Raw genomic sequence first — 23,955 nt, 5'->3', positions numbered from 1 at the left:
TCCCTGTTGCTCATTATTTTTTATATTTGTAAAGTTTTAAATACAATCACAGTTTGTTTTTGTTTTTTTCCTGGAGACCACGGGTAAATCCAGGTGTAACCTCTAATACTTCACCAAAACAGTGAAACCCTAAACCCTGTCTCAGGAATCTGAACCCTTTATTTTAATGATAAAAAAAAAGAAAGAAAGTGGACTTTAAAACGTGCTGTACCCGAACCTGAATTAACCAGGTGAAAATAAATGAGAACACGCGAGTACAGTGTGTGTGTGTGTGTGTGTGTGTGTGTGTGTGTGTGTGAAGCAGTAATAAATGACACCAAGATAACAATTAAATGTTTTTTACTTTGGAGAACCATGGAGAGTATTAATTGCAAATTAATGCGCATCATATACGTGGGAAAGACATCCGACAATAAACCACTTCTTTATTGCACAGCAGAAGAAAAGGAGAAGTTGTGAGGGATACACTTTTGCTAATCATTGTTATACAAGCCAACAAACACCAAGAGCGACTTTCATTGTTCTTTTTGTTAAATCTTTTGGCTCCTGTGATGTTTGATTGTAAGCACTCATTGCCTGGGGAATCATTTTATTGGGTCACCTTATTGAATTTGGTGACCCTGCTTTGGCTTATAAAGCTGCCAAATAAAATAAGTTTCTTCCACCTCATTACTCCTCTTATAACATAATTAACCCCACTCAGCTGTCCTCATCAGCAGATGACATAACTGTCTCATATTTACTCAGATATGAACATTAATTGGTTCCTCAAGCCTTGCCTACCTCATGTCTAGGTTACACAGACCAGCTAGCTTTATTTGGTCCCCTCAGTTTTTAATGAAGTACTAAACTGTCCCAATTTTTAGAAGCATATTAGCTTTAGTTTGAAATGTTTGTACTTAATGATATTATAACGTTAGTATGCCATCTTTTTCATGAAATTCAGGGCACGCTTGTTCTGTGAAATAAATAAAAGCTGTCACAATCACGTGACAAACAAAAGATTTCCGTCGAGAAAAGCTGTCCACAGTTTTCCGACGGGATTTAAACACACCTCGGGGTCCGGTCTGCAGATGATAACTTTAAAATCAGGCCACGTATCGACCACAACTTCCAGTGTAGTCGGTTTGTTCCTGTTGATACCGAACAGGAAACCGTACACCTGAAAGCATGAAACACCTTTAAGCGCTGCTGAGGCTGTAAAGCACAAAGACACTGTTTATGTCGCAGATACCTTATAACTCTTCGGTAAGTGTTTGAGCAGAACTCCTTCAGCGATCTGCAGCTCGTCTCTGTTCAGGACCTTCATGTTTGGATAGTTGGACAGTTTTCTCACTAATGCACTTATAAATTATTAACAGTTTAGGCAAAGTTCGTAGGGTTACGATATTACCGCATTGCTCCGGTTGTGAACTTGTGAAATACACGTAGCAGGCCACTTCCTGTCATAAAAAAACCCGGTTCATAAACTTCGTTAATTCACCGCCAGAAGATTAAATTAAAAACAAAAACGCTATTGTGTAAGAATGAAGATATAATGAAATCTGTTAGTGTGTTCATTGAGTGTTTAGGAAAAATATGAATTAGAAAATACAGAAATATATTTTTCCACTTATTGTATCCCAACAACTTTAAAAAGTGGGACAAAGATTGTGCTTGTGTTGCACACGTAGATGAGTGCTGAGAGGTGGTGTGAATTTTGACAAGTGTTTGGAGTTGAGTGTGAAGGACAAATGCACATCTTGCTCTTCCTCTGTAGTTGAATAAGCCTACACTGAGTTCCACCACTTACAAGCAGTCTTTATTTGATGTAGTTCCATCATATTCTGCACTAATCTGGATAGTTTGTGTCTGATTGATCACTTTTAATTTTGAGTACAGGGCGCCAAACCAACACTTGACCCATGATCTGAACCCTCAGATAAAAAGAGTCTTTCAACAAGCTTCTGCGTTGACTTTAACTGCTCTATATGCCAATGTTTGGGTATACTGGGAGCAGTGGGAGACTGGTTTAACAAAGCTCCTTATAGATGTTAAAATGAAAATGAATGTGAATGGCATTTTCTGTTGTCAGTCATGTTTGTTTCCATTCTCCTTCCTCTTAGTCAAAGGGTAGGTATCCAGAAAATTCACCATCATCAACGACAACAAAGAAGCTCTATTGAGCTAAAACGTCATTCTTGTGTGCATTTACCACACAGACACATTAAAGTTTGTGTGAGAGTTTGACTTTATTTCAAAACTGAATTATCTGAAAAAAAGCAGCTCATGATCAATTTGGCTACACAACAGTTTGTTATTTGCTTGGTTTAATGATGAAGCAAAGTTGCTTCTTTAAAAATCAAGGAGACCTAGTTTGTAACACTGGATAGTGAATTTTGGAAATTGAAAACAAATTTAACTAGTTAGCAGTGCAGTAGCAAAGGGAGCAAATACTAATATTAATATATTTTTTCCACCTACAGGAAAGTGCATTGCAGTCTAAGAGAAGGTTATTCTGACACAAAGGTAACATTTCCCAAGCGTTCTCGTTCTAGTGTCCCACGTAGATCTCAGTGTTTGCATTCATTCTTCAGCAACTGAATGGAATTAAGCCATGGGCGGCTCCACACTTCGAATGTGCACTGGTAGGGCTGAAAAGATAAACAGACAATACATTTAATATTAGGATCTTTCAGGTGGTGTTATTTACACATATAAATGCTGTAGGGTTTTTTTTTAATCCAATAGCATAATGTCTACTGAGAACATGATTATTTAACGATCAGGTTAATATGCATTACACACTCGAAGGGATTCACAGCAACATCGCGACCAGAGACTAGAGGGAGTGGATAACATTATGCAACTTCAAATAACTAATGGCGAAATAAGCACTGGCATTGCCCCAACAAGTGATTTCCAATATCAGCCAAAAAAATTATTGCTGGCATGTGCAACTGCCTTTAAAAATACATTTTTCAAGAGACAAGAGGGCAGCGGAACAGTTTTATAAAGCTATTTCAAGTATGCAAAAGTGATTTATTATTATGAAATAAAAAACAAAACATAGAAACATCAGAAATAAATTTGTTTCAGATTATCACTTTTTGACAGGACACTTTTTGACATGTGCATCGAGCAAATCACTTCCAGTGTGAATGCAGCTTTAGTTACAAGGCTGCAGCATGATAAACGGATTTTTGTTTTTTGAGAAGATGCCATCAGTACCTGAGCCATTGCCTGGTCTGTGTAGATTTTGCATACTTCCTCTACACCATCCTTTCTGCAGGGGGTCCTTGCCATCTTCACGGTTATGACGTACTTGATGCCAGCGACCACCTGTAATGGGAAGGATATTTAAAGACAAGACCAAAAGCAAATGAACCCCTCCTCCTCTTCCTCTTTAACCCCCCCCCTCGTGAGCTAAGAAGCTTATCGGTGTAAACAAACAACAACACACTGCTATGCTAGACTTGTCTCAGGTTTCAAGAGGAGTGCAAAATAAACTTTAAAAAAAAAACCCAAAAAACATGACTCATCCACATACTAACCAATCTGTAGCAAAGATGTGTTTTTTGTCCGGTTCCTTTTTTTTTTTCTAAACCCACACAGCTCTTTTGTTCAGGCGGGCCAATGGCTGCCTCAGCACAAACACACAAAACATTGCCGACCTACTGCTAAAGCTAGGTGCGAGAGGATGAGAGGAGATAAACGTGACTGATTAAGAGGCCAGCCATATTTTTGGGAAGTACCAACGCCATTAAGAAGGCATATAGCAAATAAATAGTATATAATGGCCATCGGCCTCTAGGACTTTAGTTTAGTAGTTAAAGGGGAAACCTTTAAAGGGTGCTTCACAGGCCTTTTCGTAAGGACTCACATCACTACGATGGTTTACTGGATGGCTTTCTGCTTTCCCCTAAAGAACAATCCAGTTATTCACAAATCTGAGCTTTTCTCACCTGTGACTGAACCTTGATCACTTCTGCCACTTGACTGAGGTACATACTGTTGGTGCCTCTGTTGTGTTGGACGACGGCGAAGTGGAGAGCGTTTTGCACACCTTCATCGTTGATATCGGCGTCTCTAAAGCCCCCGACCATGGCCCCATATCCAACGGCCAAAACGGCCGCAAGAACAGTCAAAGCGACCTTCCACATTTTGTATCTTTCGCCTAACAAACACACAGGAGACGAAGTGAAACACTCCCCACCGTGCCCTCCCAGTTATATAAACATCGACGTCACCGCGCGAGGAGTGGCAGATCTCGCAGAGAATCGGTAATCCCCCGCAGCAGAAATCGTGTCTGATCCAGGCTGTTGTTGCGAACTCGCTCACACTCTTTGCGTCTGCACAACTAGCACCCAGCTGTCCGCGGTTATCTGCGGAAATCAAACAACTTATATCGAAAACAAGGTATGTTTAATCACGCTGGGATTTGATTTCCGCACACGCGACTTTTGAAGCGCTTTGCTGCGTGAAAAAAGTGGAACAAATAAAAAAAAAAAGCATTCTTGACCTCTGTCCCATTGTCCAGGTCTAAAGTCACCTGTGGACGCCCACTCCTGGAACAGCACGATGCAGAGACTGCAGATTTTGAAGTAGGGAGGCACTTAACTTTACAGTTATATGGACAAATTAATAGATTGTTCTTTAAGTTTCCTCTAATAATTTTCCCACACTTTGCAGGGACACTTTCTTTGGCTTGAGTGCTGTTCAGCAGCAGCAGCTACTGATCGGCTCAGCCGTGGCAGCAGGTGGAATAATGGCCTACATAGTTTACAAAAGGAAAAAACCAAGAACCATTCCTTTTGGGGACGGATGGTGGGGAGTGGGGGAGAAGACACTGTCAGAAGATCAGAAAATCTACCCTTTTCAAGTGGAGACCTCAGACAAAGAGATTGAGGTAGGTTTGAGCTGGTAATCCAACTTCTGAACGAACAATATTTGGGCACAGTTATGCAAAGCAATCTTCTTGATCAACAGGATCTCTACGAACGCATCGACAGAACACGCTACGCAGATCCTTTAGAAGATGGCAGGTTCCACTATGGCTTCAATTCCACTTATCTGAAGAAAGTTGTTTCCTATTGGCGACACGAATTTGACTGGAAAAAGCAGGTGGCAGTGCTCAACAAGTATCCACACTTCAAAACCAAAATAGAAGGTAGGTAACGGCTCAGCAGTGAGTGTACTGGATTTACGTCAACCCACACAGATATTTTCCCAATAGTCAGTTGTTTTGCTTTTCGTGTGTCAGGACTGGACGTGCACTTCATCCATGTGCGTCCACCGCACCGCGAGAATCAGAAGGTTCTACCTATCATGATTGTTCACGGCTGGCCCGGCTCCTTCTACGAGTTCTACAAGATTCTGCCGCTTCTCACGCAAAGCCGCGACGGTGTTGTGTTTGAGGTCATATGCCCGTCTATCCCTGGCTACGGTTTCTCAGAAGCCTCTCATAAAAAAGGTAGAATACCTCTACTAATTCTAAATAAATCTGGCGGAAGATATTGACAAATGTGTCTCCACTGCTGCTCCAGGGTTCAACAGCCTCGCCGCTGCCCGGATTTTCCTGAAGCTGATGGAGCGTTTGGGTTTCTCTCAGTTCTATCTGCAGGGAGGGGACTGGGGCTCGCTCATCACCACCAACATGGCACAGATGAAGCCTCAGTAAGTGCAACAAAAACAGAAAACATGCCACAGGTTACTCGCTGGAACAGAAAGTCCCTCGTTTGCTTTTTGTTAACGGAAACATTGTGACAGTTCCTACTGGAACTGTGGAGCATTGTTTGCACTGTGTGGATAGATTACCAAAAAAAACAAATGGCTGTGGAAATTCCTGAAGAGTGAAGCTGATATCATGTGAAAACTGGCACTAACTAACATCACTCGCTGTGACCTTGGTAACGTTTTTCTCTCTTGTCTTTTTTTTTTTTTTTCACCATTTTTCTTTTGCAGGTGCGTGAAGGGTCTCCACCTAAACATGTGTATGTCAAATAGGGGTTTCAAAGTGCTGTTGTCCTTGTTGATTGGTCCGTATCTGCCCTTCCTGGTGGGTTTGAGTCGGGAAGATGTTCGCCGGTTGTTCCCTTTCTTTGAGAAGAACGTCTTTGAGATGCTGAGAGAATCGGGCTACTTTCACATTCAGGCCACTAAACCAGATACTGCAGGTGTGAACATAACACAGTTTAGCAAGCTCAGTGTTTCTGATAGTCACAGTGACAGGATTAAAAGGTCAAACAGAAGCTAATGTAAGAGAATCCACCTTAAATTTAGTGATTTCAGCTCTTGATACCGCTTTGTCGTTACAGGCTGTGGGGTGAATGACTCTCCTGTAGGCTTGGCAGCCTGGATTTTGGAGAAGTTCTCCTCCTGGGCTGATCTGAAGAACAGAGATCTGGAGGACGGTGGGCTGGAGAGGTACACGATGTCTCAATTAACTGACACTAAATTCTAGGACTGTGGAGAGATTGAAATTAACAATTTTATCAATAATTGATTTTATACAAATATTTTAGTTTTTTTTTTTTTTTTTTTAAATATTGGTAAGTGTCCAATTTTCCCGACACTAGTCAACAGGGCCAGGATCGGTGCAGCTCTAACAATTACTGATTATTTTTTTAATTCAGCAAGGTTTATGTGATAGCTGCTGGTTTGTGACTGATAAGAAATTGTGTCATTTGTGCAGAAAATTCAGCCTGGATGACCTCTTGACAAATGTGATGATCTACTGGACCACAGGCTCCATCACCTCCTCCATGCGCTTCTACAAAGAGAACTTGGGGAGTAATCTTAACAACAGAGTGGATTTTAAGTACGTCGCTGTGTACTCTCCACACTACACATATGAGTGTTTCACCATGTCATGTGATGCCTCTAATTATACATTATATATTTTTTTGTTTTAGGACAGAGATATTTGTGCCCACTGGCTTTGCAGCCTTTCCTAATGAGCTCATGCACTGCCCCAAGTCATGGGCACAAATTAGGTACCGAAACATCCAGTCCTACACTTTCATGCCCAGGGGTGGCCACTTTGCAGCCTTTGAAGAGCCCCAGCTGCTTGCTGACGACCTGTTCAATTTTGTCAAGAAGGTGGAGAAGTCCTGAACAATGTTCCCTCTAATTTTTCACGTTTCTGAGTGAACACACAAACTCCCTGAGCGATCCCCTGGACCACTGTGAGCGACATCAGACGTGTGCACTGCGGTCGCGCCGGCATCTAATCCATCCAAGTTACATGGTTTATTAAAATAATCAAATTACAGCATTTACATTATGTTAGACTACTTTTAATTAACTGCTTTAGCCCACTTACAATGAAAATGTAAAAGAAATCTAGTCATTGACCTGTGTAGTATGTTAACACTATTGGAAGTAAAAATAACTTGAACTCCAATTTTGAAAACACAACTTTCTTTCTTTTTTAAAAAAAGCTCTGACTTGTATTATGAGTCTGTGGTCTGGGAGAGAGTCCTGTAACTCTCTGTCTGCAAAATACAGTATATAATGACCAATGTTGGGCAATTAATTATATAGTTACTACTTCAAAAAAGTAACTCAGTTTGGCAAACAACAAAGATTTTTGCAGCTATTTTTTTTAATGCAGCCAAGGCATTTTTAAATAAACATTTCAAACTATTTACAGAACAATCAGCTGTTCTGCATCAAATCTGATGCCACACAAATTATTTGTGCCACTCCAAAAAATAATTTCTGTCCACTATGAGATAAAGGAGAACAACAGCCTGATACCTGCAGGCCTGACAACAGGAGATGTATCACACCTGTAACATTCAGTACTCGCCTCATTGTTCTGACACACCAACAAAACTACACTACACACTAACTACACAAGATTTGCGCTAAACGTCGCAAATCTCTCACATCTCAAAACACCGCCGTCACTCCTAAAACTTCCCCCCGTTTCTTAACAACTAGATGCCACGTTGCCATATCATTTTTTGATTGGTCGACATGGTACTTTTTTGGACGAATAGGAAAGGGAGAGGGGGGTGGAGTTTGTTTTTGCTCACAGGCGGAGAGCGCTTTCGAGCCTTTTTTCTTATAAAACGCCGTTTTTACTGTTTCTTCCCGCAGTAAATATAAACAACGATAGCATTCAGGAAGAAAACCAAACATTGCATATATTTTTATCATAACTCTGGTTTTACGTGGCCTACCAACACAATTTAAAAACTGGTATAAAGTCCACACTTTTTCCGTCAATTGTTCCGTCCGTCCTGCTCACATCTCCAATGGTTGTACACGTTGTCATTAACGTGGCTTCGCTCCACGTCAGCCACGCCGCTTTGCCAGCTAAAAGACCAGTGTCGGCACATAAGGACGCTGTCATAGCCTGTCAACCACGTTGATTAGCTGCGTATATACGAATGTCAGTCGCATTATTGGCTGGACTATGGGATAAGGTGGCATCGTTCTAATACAATATGGGAGCAGCCAGTCACTCACTGACTAACACTGCAAAACAGAATTGTTAAAGTATTAATTTTAATTTCAATTCAGGTTAATTTTTTTTGTGCGCAGAGACCGGGTCAGCAGTGCGCAATTGCGCACATGCGCAGCTTAGAGGGAACATTGGTCCTGAAGCCCTCAGTGAACACGCAGACCAGTTATAGCACATCTGTCCTTTATTATTTCAAGCAGGAGACATACAAATACTTAAGTTGAACATTTTTACACCACGCAGCATCTTATCGCTTGATTCGTGACATTCAAGTCATTTGCAAGCTTTTGATATATGTAAACATACACAGATGACACTGGCATAAAGAAGTCTTGGTCATTAAAAATGTATTGCACTAACAGTGTGTGTGTATTGCTCTGTGTTAAATGAGGACAAACATTCTTTTAAACGATAATTTGTAAAAGAAAAAGGGGTAGCACACCATACTGTTTATTTCACTATTGTTTGAATGGACATACTCTGAAACAAAAGAATAAGTCAAAATTGATTAAAATATGTACATCTTAATAAAAAAACAAAAATGTTTAAAGTTCCCTTGGATTGCTGTTAACATTTATTGTAATACACAAGCACCAGAAAGAAAGTGCTACACTCTAAAGACTGTCCAACTTTTAGGGTCAGTTACTGAAGCCCTTAATAGTCACGGGTGCCTGAAACCACACATAATCCTCCCAGTCTGACCCCTCCGCCCTGGGTTCCTTGCAGACGTTTGGATCGCTAGACAGAACGATGATTTGTTTTTTTACGAGTTGGGACTTTAAATTGGAGTTTGGGTGAAACCAGCCTACACCGCAGTCCCTGTGAGCCAGCACCAAGACTGTGGTGGGCATTAAACGAACAGGTCTGGCGTCAGACAAAAGGTCAGCCACAAACAGTGTACGGAAGATCTGCCTCAAGCACGATGACACCCGTAGACACTGACTCCCACCGGATGATGCCAGGGACTCCATGTTTATCTCGTACAGCTCTTTGGGGAGGACAAGCGAGCCACCCATTAACAGCAGCACGCGGGGCACCCTGCTGAGAGAGAACAGCACCTCCAGCTGCTGCAGCACCTCCTCCAGCTCCTGAAGGGTCTGCTGACACTTGCGCCAATCCATGTCTGCAGAATGCACCGGTCTTCGATTCACTACGTCTTTGTCCTGAAAAGCAAAACAGACACCAAACATGTCTTGTTAATCTCTCATCACCAACATTTCATCAACTAAACAGCTGGAGGCATCTACCATAAACTGTTCCTGTTCACCTGCACCGACGCCTGCTGCTTCCTCTGGGAGTATACCAACTGGTCGTACGTCATGGGGAGTTGCTGTCTTTGATAGAGGATGCACTTGAGGATCTCGCTGACAAAACGACAGCAGCCTTCCTGAGTTACAGTCCCTGGGAAGACCACATTCACGCAGCCTTCCTCCTGTGCCCTCCTCACCACCTCGGCATCTCTGTCCTCTGCATCACCTTGTATACTGGCAGTCACTTTAATATGTTTAAAACCTCCCTGACAAGAAGCGTTGTCCTCCTCTGTGTTATCTGGAAAAAATATAAATACATTAAAAAAAAAAAAAAATCACTTAAACATTTATCTGAAAAGCCCATCTACTATACCACTAGATTATATATTTGTAGACTTGTAGGATGTGTTGGTACGCAGCATTTCTGATGTAGCTGATAGAGCTGGGCTGAACGATCCCAATATCGATAGTATCGTTTCAATATTAGTGTGAGAGTCCTGTCAGTTCAGTGTGTTTAACCCACTAAATTATATTAAATTTTTTTTTTAAAACCTCAGACATGTACCATGAAAAATGCCTGAACGTTTTCGTGTTGACTGACATGTCTATTTTATTTATGACCTATAGCACATTTAAATAACAGAAACTATTTGCTTCAGTTTCAAAATTCACGAAAAACTGTATGGTATGTTATTTTTGTATTACCTAGCTTTATGTCAATAATTACAGTGATTTAATGGTCGAATGTGTCCATTTGCATATTGACGATAATTCATCTGATAAATCATAACACACTGCTCCCCCTACAAAAGCTGCTGTTATAGGTCAAAAGTATTTGCAAAACTGACTCTTTATTTACTCGGTACCGAGTCGATACCAAAATTTGCAGTGTAGTGTACACAAACAACAACACACTGCTATGCTAGCCTTGCCTCAGGTTTCAAGAGGAGAGCCAAATAAACTTTTGAAAAAACATGACTCATCAGCATATTAACCAATCTTCAGCAAAGACGTGTTTTTTGTCGGGTTCCTTTTTCCCCCCTAAACCCACACAGCTCTTCTGTTCAGGCGGGCCAATGGCTGCCTCAACACAAACACACAAAACATTGCCGACCTACTGCTAGCGCTAGGTTGAGAGGATGAGAGGATATTAACGTGACAAATTAAGAAGCCAGCCATATTTGGGGGGCGTACCAACGCCATTAAGAAGGCATATAGCAAATAAATTGTATATAATGGCCATCGGCCTCTAGGACTTTAGTAGTTAAAAGTGAAACCTTTAAAGGGTGCTTCACAGGCCTTTTCTCAAGGGCTCACATCACTACGATGGTTTACTGCATGGCTTTCCCCTAAAGAAAAATTCAGTTATTCACGAATCTGAATGTTACTCACCTGTGACTGAACCTTGATCACTTCTGCCACTTGACTGAGGTACAAATCGTTGCTGCCTCTGTTGTGTTGGACGACGGCGAAGTGGAGAGCGTTTTGCACACCTTCATCGTTGATATCGGCGTCTCTAAAGCCCCCGACCATGGCCCCATATCCAACGGCCAAAACGGCCGCAAGAACAGTCAAAGCGACCTTCCACATTTTGTATCTTTCGCCTAACAAACACACAGGAGACGAAGTGAAACACTCCCCACCGTGCCCTCCCAGTTATATAAACATCGACGTCACCGCGCGAGGAGTGGCAGATCTCGCAGAGAATCGGTAATCCCCCGCAGCAGAAATCGTGTCTGCTCCAGGCTGTTGTTGCGAACTCGCTCACACTCTTTGCGTCTGCACAACTAGCACCCAGCTGCCCGCGGTTATCTGCGGAAATCAAACAACTTATATCGAAAACAAGGTATGTTTAATCACGCTGGGATTTGATTTCCGCACACGCGACTTTTGAAGCGCTTTGCTGCGGGAAAAAAGTGGAACAAATAAAAAAAAAAGCATTCTTGACCTCTGTCCCATTGTCCAGGTCTAAAGTCACCTGTGGACGCCCACTCCTGGAACAGCACGATGCAGAGACTACAGATTTTGAAGTAGGGAGGCACTTAACTTTACAGTTATATGGACAAATAAATAGATTGTTCTGTAAGTTTCCTCTAATAATTTTCCCACACTTTGCAGGGACACTTTCTTTGGCTTGAGTGCTGTTCAGCAGCAGCAGCTACTGATCGGCTCAGCCGTGGCAGCAGGTGGAATAATGGCCTACATAGTTTACAAAAGGAAAAAACCAAGAACCATTCCTTTTGGGGACGGATGGTGGGGAGTGGGGGAGAAGACACTGTCAGAAGATCAGAAAATCTACCCTTTTCAAGTGGAGACCTCAGACAAAGAGATCGAGGTAGGTTTGAGCTGGTAATCCAACTTCTGAACGAACAATATTTGGGCACAGTTATGCAAAGCAATCTTCTTGATCAACAGGATCTCTACGAACGCATCGACAGAACACGCTACGCAGATCCTTTAGAAGATGGCAGGTTCCACTATGGCTTCAATTCCACTTATCTGAAGAAAGTTGTTTCCTATTGGCGACACGAATTTGACTGGAAAAAGCAGGTGGCAGTGCTCAACAAGTATCCACACTTCAAAACCAAAATAGAAGGTAGGTAACGACTCAGCAGTGAGTGTACTGGATTTACGTCAACCCACACAGATATTTTCCCAATAATCAGTTGTTTTGCTTTTCGTGTGTCAGGACTGGACGTGCACTTCATCCATGTGCGTCCACCGCACCGCGAGAATCAGAAGGTTCTACCTATCATGATTGTTCACGGCTGGCCCGGCTCCTTCTACGAGTTCTACAAGATTCTGCCGCTTCTCACGCAAAGCCGCGACGGTGTTGTGTTTGAGGTCATATGCCCGTCTATCCCTGGCTACGGTTTCTCAGAAGCCTCTCATAAAAAAGGTAGAATACCTCTACTAATTCTAAATAAATCTGGTGGAAGATATTGACAAATGTGTCTCCACTGCTGCTCCAGGGTTCAACAGCCTCGCCGCTGCCGGATTTTCCTGAAGCTGATGGGCGTTTGGGTTTCTCTCAGTTCTATCTGCAGGGAGGGGACTGGGGCTCGCTCATCACCACCAACATGGCACAGATGAAGCCTCAGTAAGTGCAACAAAAACAGAAAACATGCCACAGGTTACTCGCTGGAACAGAAAGTCCCTCGTTCGCTGTTTGTTAACGGAAACATTGTGACAGTTCCTACTGGAACTGTGGAGCATTGTTTGCACTGTGTGGATAGATTACCAAAAAAACAAATGGCTGTGGAAATTCCTGAAGAGTGAAGCTGATATCATGTGAAAACTGGCACTAACTAACATCACTCGCTGTGACCTTGGTAACGTTTTTCTCTCTTGTCCTTTTTTTTTTTCCCACCATTTTTCTTTTGCAGGTGCGTGAAGGGTCTCCACCTAAACGTGTGTATGTCAAATAGGGGTTTCAAAGTGCTGTTGTCCTTGTTGATTGGTCCGTATCTGCCCTTCCTGGTGGGTTTGAGTCGGGAAGATGTTCGCCGGTTGTTCCCTTTCTTTGAGAAGAACGTCTTTCAGATGCTGAGAGAATCGGGCTACCTTCACATTCAGGCCACTAAACCAGATACTGCAGGTGTGAACATAACACAGTTTAGCAAGCTCAGTGTTTCTGATAGTCACAGTGACAGGATTAAAAGGTCAAACAGAAGCTAATGTAAGAGAATCCACCTTAAATTTAGTGATTTCAGCTCTTGATACCGCTTTGTCGTTACAGGCTGTGGGGTGAATGACTCTCCTGTAGGCTTGGCAGCCTGGATTTTGGAGAAGTTCTCCTCCTGGGCCGATATGAAGAACAGAGATCTGGAGGACGGTGGGCTGGAGAGGTACACGATGTCCCAATTAACTGACACTAAATTCTAGGACTGTGGAGAGATTGAAATTAACAACTTGATCAAAAATTGTTTTTATGCAAATATTTTCGTTTTTAAAAAATATTGGTAAGTGTCCCTTTTCCCGACACTAGTCAACACGGCAAGGATCGACCAAGATCGGTGCAGCTCTAACAATTACTGATTATTTTTTTAATTCAGCAAGGTTTATGTGATAGCTGCTGGTTTGTGACTGATAAGAAATTGTGTCATCTGTGCAGAAAATTCAGCCTGGATGACCTCTTGACAAATGTCATGATCTACTGGACCACAGGCTCCATCACCTCCTCCATGCGCTTCTACAAAGAGAACTTGGGAAGTAATCTTAACAACAGGGTGGATTTTAAGTACGTCGCTGTGTACTCTCCACACTACACATATGAGTGTTTTACCATGTCATGTGATGCCTCTAATTATACATTATATATTTTTTTGTTTTAGGACAGAGATATTTGTGCCCACTGGCTTTGCAGCCTTTCCTAATGAGCTCATGCACTGCCCCAAGTCATGGGCACAAATTAGGTACCGAAACATCCAGTCCTACACTTTCATGCCCAGGGGTGGCCACTTTGCAGCCTTTGAAGAGCCCCAGCTGCTTGCTGACGACCTGTTCAATTTTGTCAAGAAGGTGGAGAAGTCCTGAAGCCCTCAGTGAACACGCAGACCAGTTATAGCACATCTGTCCTTTATTATTTCAAGCAGGAGACATACAAATACTTATGTTGAACATTTTTACACCACGCAGCATCTTATTGCTTGATTCGTGACACTCAAATCATTTGCAAGCTTTTGATATATGTAAACATACACAGATGACACTGGCATTAAGAAGTCTTGGTCATTAAAAATGTATTGCACTAACAGTGTGTGTGTATTGCTCTGTGTTAAATGAGGACAAACATTCTTTTAAACGATAATTTGTAAAAGAAAAGGGTAGCACACCATGCTGTTTATTTCACTATTGTTTGAATGGACATACTCTGAAACAAAAGAATAAGTCAAAATTGATTAAAATATGTACATCTTAACAAAAAAAACAAAAATGTTTAAAGTTCCCTTGGATTGCTGTTAACATTTATTGTAGTACACAAGCACCAGAAAGAAAGTGCTACACTCTAAAGACTGTCCAACTTTTAGGGTCAGTTACTGAAGCCCTTAATAGTCACGGGTGCCTGAAACCACACATAATCCTCCCAGTCTGACCCCTCCGCCCTGGGTTCCTTGCAGACGTTTGGATCGCTAGACAGAACGATGATTTGTTTCTTTACACGAGTTGGGACTTTAAATTGGAGTTTGGGTCGAAACCAGCCTACACCGCAGTCCCTGTGAGCCAGCACCAAGACTGTGGTGGGCATTAAACGAACAGGTCTGGCGTCAGACAAAAGGTCAGCCACAAACAGTGTGCGGAAGATCTGCCTCAAGCACGATGACACCCGTAGACACTGACTCCCACCGGATGATGCCAGGGACTCCATGTTTATCTCGTACAGCTCTTTGGGGAGGACAAGCGAGCCACCCATTAACAGCAGCACGCGGGGCACCCTGCTGAGAGAGAACAGCACCTCCAGCTGCTGCAGCACCTCCTCCAGCTCCTGAAGGGTCTGCTGACACTTGCGCCAATCCATGTCTGCAGAATGCACCGGTCTTCGATTCACTACGTCTTTGTCCTGAAAAGCAAAACAGACACCAAACATGTCTTGTTAATCTCTCATCACCAACATTTCATCAACTAAACAGCTGGAGGCAACTACCATAAACTGTTCCTGTTCACCTGCACCGACGCCTGCTGCTTCCTCTGGGAGTATACCAACTGGTCGTACGTCATGGGGAGTTGCTGTCTTTGATAGAGGATGCACTTGAGGATCTCGCTGACGAAACGACAGCAGCCTTCCTGAGTTACAGTCCCTGGGAAGACCACATTCACGCAGCCTTCCTCCTGTGCCCTCCTCACCACCTCGGCATCTCTGTCCTCTGCATCACCTTGTATACTGGCAGTCACTTTAATATGTTTAAAACCTCCCTGACAAGAAGCGTTGTCCTCCTCTGTGTTATCTGGAAAAAACAACAACAAACAAACCAACAAAAAATCACTTAAACACTTATCTGAAAAGCCCATCTACTATACCACTAGATTATATATTTGTAGACTTCTAGGATGTGTTGGTAACGTAGCATTTCTGATGTAGCTGATAGAGCTGGGCTGAACGATCCCAATATCAATAGTATCGGATCACTACTAGTGTGAGAGTCCTGTCAGTTCAGTGTGTAGCCCACTGAATTATATTAAATATTTTTTTTAAAACCTCAGACATGCACCATGAAAAATACCTGAACGTCTTTGTGTTGACTGTCACGTCTATTTTATTTATGACCTATAGCACATTTAAATAACAGAAACTGTTTGGTTCACAGCTTCAAAATACACCAAAAACAGAAAGGTGTGTTTTTGTTGTATTAATTAATTATAGCGGAAAGTTAGAAAAAAATCACAGTGATTAAATGGTCGTTAAATGTGTTCATTTGCATATTGACGATAATTCATCTGATAAATGATGGCACACTGCTCTCCCTACAAAAGCTGCCTTTATAGGTTAAAAGTATTTGTAAAACTGACCCTGTATTTACTCGGTACCGAGTCGATACCAAAATTTACAGTGTAGAACAACAGAAGTAGCTCTAGCTGTTTTCTCCCTTGAAATCAAATTTACATCAAGAAAATAACCACAAAGTATTAATATCCTTAGACCAAAACCTTAATATAGTTTAAGAAACGTGATCACAGCAGTGGGTCTACTGTGATCACCCCCCTCCCTCGTTGGGGAACACATGCAGACTCACACCGGTTATGTCACCTACTTTGAGCGGAGGGTTTAGCGGTGTTTTCCTTATTGTCAGTGTCGTTCACGTAGTGCTGTCTAGAAGAGTCCTCTTTTAATTTTACAGCATGTTTACCCTTTAAATGTGTGTTTACGGGCCTTGGGGAACGTTGTTTGCTGATTTCCGGGGAAACACGACTTGAGTTTGGGTCGTCGGATACAGCTTGGACCTCAGGCGGTGTCTTCGGTTCCTCCGCTATGCTAATATCCTTTTCCGAGGAGAAGGAAAGGCGCCTCTTTATCCCGAGGTCTCCGCTTTTATCAGTGGAGACATTTTCCTTGTCCTCGGAGTTTGATATTAGTTTTAATATGCTCGAGTCTTCTGCCATAGTTTTGAATATCCGCGCCGGCTTACGTCTTTTTTTCCCGGTGCATCATGGGAAAGGCTCATCAAAAAAAAAAAAAAAAAAAAAAAAAAAGCCACATTCACGTTACATATTAAAAAAATCGAAAAACAAACGTTGACTTTAAACTACCGACGGCCTTCTTATTGGGTCCTCATACAAAACACACTGAAATGCGTTTATTCTTACCTATTATAATTTCAAATAAATCGTTTATTAAACTATTTTAACCGTGCTAGCCTGCAACAGCTCATTAAGTGGTTAATGTAACTCAACGTATTTTCCCCCCTGACCATTTAAATAAACATTTTATTGGCTAAAATAAACTTAACTCGTGACTCTCGTTTGGAGCAATTGCAACTGGCTCATGCAAATCACCTTAGGTTCACCTCTAGCCATTTAGAAATTATTGGGTTTTATTAAATAAATCCTGCGTGTTTTTACATTGAATTTATTTACTGTTTTATTTATTAGATATTTAAACTACTTGAAACTCAGGTAAAGTCTCATTTAAATTCATAAATATTGACTGATCCTCATTAAAGAACACCAGACAGTCACGTTATTTGTAAAGGTGAGCAAAAATAAAAGAATTTAGTTGGGGTGCACCCTAGCGGTTAGTTTGTGCAGTACATGGAGAAAACAAGGGCAAACCTCAGGTGTGATAATTAGCAGTGAAAACTTCTACAGATATCCAAACGTTTCCTTTAAAGAAGCACAAAGAAAGGTGGAGGAAGCGGCTGGACATTGTTCTGTCAGATTTCTTTTTAAAATATTAATAATGACTTCGGTGCGAGTAGCTGTCCGAGTCCGTCCATTGAACAAAAGGTAGGGAGAATGACTTCTTTTATTATCCCCCAAGCTTTCAAAATGGGCTCTGTGTCACCCCCATACACTTTTCACAGAGAAAAGCAGTTATCCTCGAAGGTAATAATTCATATGAAGGAGAAGACAACAACCATTCAAAAGGTATAGGTCTATTATCACAAAATGAAACGCACTATACTGCAGTTAATGAAGTTATTACTGAAAGTCAGCGGTACCTGCGTTTATAATTTTAGCCCACAGTTCGAGGGGACGAGCTCAAGGGCGTAGGAAAAACCTTTTCATATGATTTTTCATATGACTCATCTGACAGAAGAAGTCCCACGTTTGCATCCCAGGAGAAGGTATCTGGATTCTTCAATATCTCACCTGTTTGGAGATTTTATATTGCTTGTGAGCCTTTAGTGGAGGTTAACGATCACGACTTAAGTGTGAAAGAACTGTTTTCCTCTCTGCATTTTCCTCATTTTTAAATAATCTTTTCTCTGTTGCCTCAGATCTTCCGAGACTTGGGGTTTGAAGTCCTGAAAGCTGCATTTGAGGGTTGCAATGCCTGCGTGATTGCTTATGGGCAAACAGGCTCAGGGAAGTCCTACACTATGATGGGTCCTTCAGTAAGGTCTTCTATTAACTTGGCAAACATTGTAACAAAAGTTTAAATGCAATTTATTGATGATTTGTGTGGGGTTTTTTTTTCATTGGAAGCTAAAAAATACATTTTAATCTACTGGCAGATGACAAATTAAAAGAAAAGACAACCTTAAGTGCCTTTGTGGTGTCCCGGTACCTTAATATTGTCTCTCAAAGTCGAATTGAGGGAAAGCATGGATCTCAAAGATACTTATTTGGTGCTTTCATTATTATGACAGGGATGGAGAGCTCTGTCACACACATCAGTCCAAACTTTCACATAGAATTAGTTTGAGAGCTGGTGACTGTAAAGGTCACAGTGTACTATTCACATTCGTTCATTTTCACACTGTTCCTGTGAGTCATCGTGCCCTGTGGATAGGGACTGAATCCCTTCACTGTAGGAGTCAATGGTTCAAGTCTGTCCTTCAACATGCCATCAATAATTGTGATAAGTCCTTTTTGAAGGTACATGCCTTTCATTAGGATTTTTTTTTTTTTTTTTTATTGTCTACTTTTACCAGAATAATTGTGGTGAAAAATTGCATTTCCTTTTTCTTTTTTTAGTTTTGTTTTTATTCAAGGTGCAAGGCCTAATTTCCATGCCTCATTTCAAAATGCATGCCAAATGTGACCTGTAAATAAACCCGACCATAATCAGGGACTTATGGGATGTCACAGCATTCACAGCTCTTTACAGATTACACTGCGGTAGTGCTAACCCCACTGTGCACACAGCACTGACTTCTCACTGCATTAGAAGCTGGCTGATAGCAGCCTCATCAGGTGTGTTTGTTTCTCCTTACTAATCAGAAAATTTGATGAGGCCAGCAACCCACCGCTTTTTTTTTTTTTTTTTTTTTTTTCCCCCCCTCACCTTGCGCAGCAATGGGAATTTCACATTATCAGTGAGGTTTCAGCTTGTCTACCAGGAGACTTTTGCAAGGTCATCACCAGAGCTGCTGTCAACATCCCAGATAATTATATATGGCTTTTAATGCTTACTATCTGTTACTTTGTAATTAAAACAAGAGGGCATGTAGCTCAGACTGGAATTGCTTTTATGCTTCAGTAATTCTATATCAGGATGAGCTGTTTGTGTTATTCAGCAGACTTTGCATATACTGAGTCGTGGTCATGGCACAGCATTACATAGTACGACACCCAAATTAAAAGAGCATAGAAGGAGCATAATTGTCATTTTAAAGTGTCTGTATCATTTTGTTTTCTTTCTAATGTGTCAGCACGATAAAGGTTTAATCCCACGGATCTGTGAAGGCTTGTTCTGGGAGATATCTCACAGGAGCAAGAGTGATGCTGTGACGTTCCACACAGAGGTCAGGTAAAGAACCATCAAACTTAACTTTTAAACATGTGCTCAGAAATCATATTTCAGTAGAGAGAAACTTATTTTTTGTCAGTGATGGACCTTCAAGTTTTTTTTTTCCTTATTATTTTTATGGCCTCTGACAGTGGACTCATCTCCGGTTGTCCTGACAGACTTCAGGGTGGCATTGGATACCACTGACCACAAAATGTTATTAGAGATTAAAACACAGCATTGATAATAAAGAAAATGTGCTCCAGTGGTTTAAATCTGTCAGTTTGTAATTTGTGCATGTAAATTTGGAGTCTTTAACACATGTAGCTTAGTCATTGTTCCACAGGGTTCTGTGCTGGGACCATTTATATTTACATTATACATGCTTCAGTAAATTTCTTCAGCAGTATCATTAGAAGGCATAGCATAAGTTTTCATTGCCATGCAGATGGTACCCAGCTTTCTTTATCCACGAGACCAGATAACAAAAATCAATTATTAGGATTAGCTTAATGACATCAAGGCCTGGGTGACATTTAATTTTCTTCTAAATTCAGACAAACCCAGTGTTGCAATATTTGGCCCTAAAAGCCTGTTACTGAAGTTGGCCTTCAGTAACACTGTGAGGAATCTTGTAGTCCTTCAATGCAAAAATTAAATATGTTGGACTGCTTTCTGGCATTTGTGTAATATCTGTAAGGTTAGAAAGATCCTGCCTCAGAGTGATGCTAAAAAACTAGTTCATGCATTTATTACTTCTAGGTTGTACTGCTGTAATTCATTATTAAGTTGTTCCAAAAATTTCTACCAAAAACTTCAGTTAATTCAAAATGCTGCAGCAACAGCACTGGCAGGGACTAGAAAGCACATTTCCTCTATATTAAGTTCTCTTCAGAAGTGAATTTAATATCCTTCCCCTGACATATAAAGTCTGGAATAATCAGGCCCCATCGTATCTTAAAGACCTCATACCATCATATTATCCCAATAGAGCACTTTGCTCTCAGACTGGCTCACTTGTTGTTGTTAAGTTTCTTAAATTGGAATGGGAGGTAGCACCTTAGCTTTCAGGCCCCTCTCCTGTGTAGCCAGCTCCCAGTTTGGTTTGGGAGACAGTCACCCTCTCTAATTTTAAGATTAGGTTTAAAACTTTCATTTTTTGATAAAAGCTGGATTAGGTGACCCTGAATCCTTCCTTAGGTATGCTACTACAGGCTCACTCTGCTGCAGGAGATCACTGTGATGCAATGAGCACTTTATGTCATTAAGTTTTGTCTTTCCTCCCTATGCTCTTGCCTTTCCATTTTCTTTTCTCTTTCCCCTCTCTGATACTGACTCTGCCAGAGGTTTCTTCCTGTTAAAAAGGAGTTTTTCCTTCCCGCTGTCACAAATTGCTGCTCATAGGGGGTCGTCTGATTGCCTTGTTTTTTTGTTTTCCAGAATACTTTAGGCTCTTTGCAGTATAAAGCACCTTGAGATGGCTCTTGTCAGTTGGTGCTATATAGATCAGCTTGAGTTGAATTGAAATGAAACTTTATATAGGCATTAATCTCAGAGAGAATTGTCAACCAGTTCGAAGGGAAACAAATTTAAAGAGGTGGTTCTGCTTTGCTGGGCAGGTTAATTATCATGCAGAATGTGGAGAACGAAGGATATGAAGCAAAAACGTGTGCAATACTGTTGTTTCACAAGAGACATGGAGGCCAGTGAATTAAAAGGATATTAAAAAGACTTTGAGCATTAAACAGTTTTATAAAACTACTGGTGTTGCTGGAAAGCATCTGGATACAGAGTTTTTCCTGTTGTTTATGCCTATGAAACTTTGTACTTTGTGCAAAGGTCTGTTTTTAGCCGATGGTACAGTTAAGCCCATAATTATTCATACCCCTGACAAATTTTGACTTAAAGTTACTTTTGTTCAACAAGCAAGTTCTTTTTTGAGCAGAAATGACACAGGTGTCTCCCCAAAGATAATAAGACGATGTACAAGAGGCATCATTGTGGAAAAAAATATTTCTCAGGTTTTATTTATATTTTAGCAAAAAGTATCATGTCCAGAATTATTCATACCCTTCTCAATAATCAATAGAAAAAAGCCTTTATTGGCTATTACAGCAATCAAACGCTTCCTATAATTGCAGACCAGCTTTCTGCATGTCTCCACAGGCATTTTTGCCCATTCATCTTTAGCAATGAGCTCCAAATCTTTCAGGTTGGAGGGTCTTCTTGCCATCACCCTGATCTTTAGCTCCCTCCACAGATTCTCAATTGGATTCAAGTCAGGACTCTGGCTAGGCCACTGCAAAACGTTACTGGTGTTGTCTGCTAACCATTTCTTCACCACGTTTGCTGTATGTTTTGGGTTATTGTCGTGCTAAAATGTCCACTGGTTCCCAAGGCCAAGTTTTTCTGCAGACTGCCTGATGTTGTTGTTGAGAATCTTCATGTATTGCTCTTTTTCATGGTGCTGTTTACTGTGATTAGGTTCCCTGGTCCATTGGCTAAAAACACCCCAAAGCATTAGGTTCCCACCACCATGTTTGACAGTGGGGATGGTGTTCTTTGGGTTGAAGGCTTCTCCATTTTTATGCCAAATGATCACAATGATGCCAACATCATTGTGACCAAATAATTCAATTTTGTTTCATCTGACCATAACACTGAAGACCAGAAACCTTCTTCTTTGTCCAGATGAGCATTTGCAAAGGCCAAATGAGCTTTTGCATGCCTTAGAAGTGCCTGGAGAAGTGGCGTTTTCCTTGGTCTGCATCCATGGAACCCAACAGTGTCCGTTGGACTGTCTGGCTTGAGACATTGCCACCAGCAGAGCCCAGATTCACCAGAATGGCCTTGGTGGTGATCCTTGGATTCTTTTTCACCTCTCTCACTATCCTCCTGGCCAGCACAGGTGTCACTTTTGGCTTCCGACAACGTCCTCTGAGATTTTCCACAGTGCGGAACATCTTGTATTTTTAATAATACTTTGCACTGTGGCCACTGGAACTTGAAAACATTTGGATATGGCCTTGTAGCCCATTCCTCACTTGTGAGCAGCCACAATGCGCAGCCGCAGGTCCTCACTGAGTTCCTTTGTCTTAGCCATGACTGTCCACAGACCACCTGCAGAGAGCTGCTGTTTTTCACCTGTTGAGTTGATCAAAACAGCTATTTCCAATTAATCAGGGTAATTAGGATGCTTTAGAACAGCTTTGACTATTTGGAATGGTATGGAACTTTGGATTTTCCCAGAGACTGTGACAGTTTGTAAAGGGTATGAATAATTCTGGACATGATACTTTTGCTCAAATGTAAATAAAAGCTGAGAAATATTTTTTTCCACAATGATGCGTCTTGTACATCATCTTATTATCTTTTGTGAGACGCCTGTGTCATTTCCAGTCAAAAAATAACTTGCTAGTTGAATAAAAGTAACTTTAAGTCAAAATTTGCCAGGGGTATGAATAATTTTGGGCTTAACTGTAACTTATTCCTAGACTGAGAATTCAGAGTGATGTGCCGTGATGATTCTTATTGAGTTGTTCTTGATTGTAGAATATAAATGGGCCAGCAGTAATGAAGGGTAAAAAACCCACCGTTCAAAATGTGCATAAAACCATTATCGATGTTTTTTGGGTACTGTGAGTAATGTCATAAAAACACACACGTGCACATGGGACTGGTCTCATTAAATAATTTGGATGTGATGGTTAAAAGGAAGAGGCGTTCATCTTTATTCTCACTTTGCTGGAACAGTCACATCATTTAGAAAAATTGAAAGGCCCAAATGTAATGAAACCAGAAAAAGGCACAAAGTTTTATTGCTATAACCCTGTAATGTTCAAAATCCCAGATGAAATCTAATCTCATCACAGTGTGTTTTATGTCCCAGCTGTTCCCCTAAATTATTATGTTAGGAGATAAAATTGCTGCTTTTAAGTCAAACTACTCTGAAATCATTGTTTTGCCATCTGTTTGCATGTGCGCTGCTGGAACATTATTTGCGTTTAAATTAACTCTATAATTGGATTTTATTTGATCGCCTTTGCTTGTCCGTGATTTTTAGAATATCTCAAAAAGAATCAGGTACAACATTTGACAATTAACACATCTGTACTTGTTCTTTTTTTTTTTTTTTTTTTTTTTTTTCTATAACCGAAAGCAGCGGCAGCGTTTTTTTTTTTTTTTTTTTTTTTTTTTCTTTCTCAGAATACATAAAACTAAAAAAATAAAACAACATCAACAACAAAATGCTAAGTTTGCTGTCTGAGTTCTCGGCCCTGTGCCAGGAAAAAACATACATGGCTACATGAGCAGGACATGGTTCCTCCCATTTTATTACTGCCATGCATGCTTCTCTAAAGCCT

At 41.1% G+C, this 23,955-nt stretch overlaps 6 protein-coding genes and 1 pseudogene across 8 annotated transcripts in view; 3 read left to right on the top strand and 4 right to left on the bottom strand.

The window, feature by feature from the left end:
• Positions 1–322: 322 nt before the first annotated feature.
• Positions 323–1,363, bottom strand: LOC116318510 (glycine N-acyltransferase-like protein Keg1). Its single transcript, XM_039622105.1, has 3 exons — positions 1,235–1,363; positions 1,055–1,162; positions 323–958 (listed from the first exon to the last, which is right to left on the bottom strand). Exons 1-3 carry the CDS (start codon positions 1,307–1,309, stop codon positions 917–919), a joined length of 225 nt encoding a protein of 74 aa, XP_039478039.1. The 5' UTR covers positions 1,310–1,363; the 3' UTR covers positions 323–916.
• An 849-nt stretch (positions 1,364–2,212) lies between these two features.
• Positions 2,213–4,171, bottom strand: cst3 (cystatin C (amyloid angiopathy and cerebral hemorrhage)). Its single transcript, XM_031737573.2, has 3 exons — positions 3,945–4,171; positions 3,211–3,321; positions 2,213–2,633 (listed from the first exon to the last, which is right to left on the bottom strand). The coding sequence occupies exons 1-3, from the start codon at positions 4,140–4,142 to the stop codon at positions 2,553–2,555; spliced, it is 390 nt and encodes a 129-aa protein (XP_031593433.1). The 5' UTR covers positions 4,143–4,171; the 3' UTR covers positions 2,213–2,552.
• Positions 4,172–4,256: 85 nt separating this feature from the next.
• Positions 4,257–8,813, top strand: LOC116318528 (epoxide hydrolase 1-like). Of its 2 annotated transcripts, none has more exons than XM_039622104.1 (11): positions 4,257–4,398; positions 4,520–4,583; positions 4,672–4,888; positions 4,969–5,149; positions 5,243–5,452; positions 5,526–5,655; positions 5,944–6,155; positions 6,297–6,405; positions 6,674–6,799; positions 6,894–7,088; positions 8,587–8,813. In XM_039622104.1, the coding sequence occupies exons 2-11, from the start codon at positions 4,561–4,563 to the stop codon at positions 8,591–8,593; spliced, it is 1,410 nt and encodes a 469-aa protein (XP_039478038.1). In that variant the 5' UTR covers positions 4,257–4,398; positions 4,520–4,560; the 3' UTR covers positions 8,594–8,813. The 2 variants fall into 2 exon arrangements, with proteins under 2 accessions (XP_039478038.1, XP_039478037.1); XM_039622103.1 differs by having other exon boundaries at positions 6,894–7,091; positions 8,590–8,813.
• Positions 8,622–11,292, bottom strand: LOC116318527 (MAD2L1-binding protein-like). Its single transcript, XM_039622093.1, has 3 exons — positions 11,095–11,292; positions 9,720–9,968; positions 8,622–9,615 (listed from the first exon to the last, which is right to left on the bottom strand). Exons 1-3 carry the CDS (start codon positions 11,290–11,292, stop codon positions 9,091–9,093), a joined length of 972 nt encoding a protein of 323 aa, XP_039478027.1. The 3' UTR covers positions 8,622–9,090.
• On the top strand, positions 11,292–14,456 carry LOC116318526 (annotated as a pseudogene).
• LOC116318548 (MAD2L1-binding protein-like) lies at positions 14,264–16,873 on the bottom strand. 2 transcript variants are annotated; one of them, XM_031737571.2, is made up of 3 exons: positions 16,452–16,873; positions 15,367–15,647; positions 14,264–15,262 (listed from the first exon to the last, which is right to left on the bottom strand). In XM_031737571.2, the coding sequence occupies exons 1-3, from the start codon at positions 16,798–16,800 to the stop codon at positions 14,735–14,737; spliced, it is 1,158 nt and encodes a 385-aa protein (XP_031593431.1). In that variant the 5' UTR covers positions 16,801–16,873; the 3' UTR covers positions 14,264–14,734. The 2 variants fall into 2 exon arrangements, with proteins under 2 accessions (XP_031593431.1, XP_031593432.1); XM_031737572.2 differs by having other exon boundaries at positions 16,548–16,873.
• A 582-nt stretch (positions 16,874–17,455) lies between these two features.
• Positions 17,456–23,955, top strand: part of kif16bb (kinesin family member 16Bb) — a 34,287-nt gene continuing 27,787 nt past the window's right edge. Inside the window, exons 1-5 of the mRNA XM_031737570.2 lie at positions 17,456–17,643; positions 17,721–17,784; positions 17,877–17,984; positions 18,138–18,254; positions 19,515–19,612. Coding sequence (XP_031593430.1) covers positions 17,597–17,643; positions 17,721–17,784; positions 17,877–17,984; positions 18,138–18,254; positions 19,515–19,612 — 434 coding nt within the window. The 5' untranslated portion in view covers positions 17,456–17,596. The remainder of the gene's footprint in view (positions 17,644–17,720; positions 17,785–17,876; positions 17,985–18,137; positions 18,255–19,514; positions 19,613–23,955) is intronic.

This window comes from Oreochromis aureus, linkage group 13 (genome assembly GCF_013358895.1).
Source record: "Oreochromis aureus strain Israel breed Guangdong linkage group 13, ZZ_aureus, whole genome shotgun sequence".
Classification (NCBI taxonomy): domain Eukaryota; kingdom Metazoa; phylum Chordata; class Actinopteri; order Cichliformes; family Cichlidae; genus Oreochromis; species Oreochromis aureus.
Note: the sequence above shows the minus strand (reverse complement) of the source record. Positions and strands in the feature narration are given on the sequence as shown.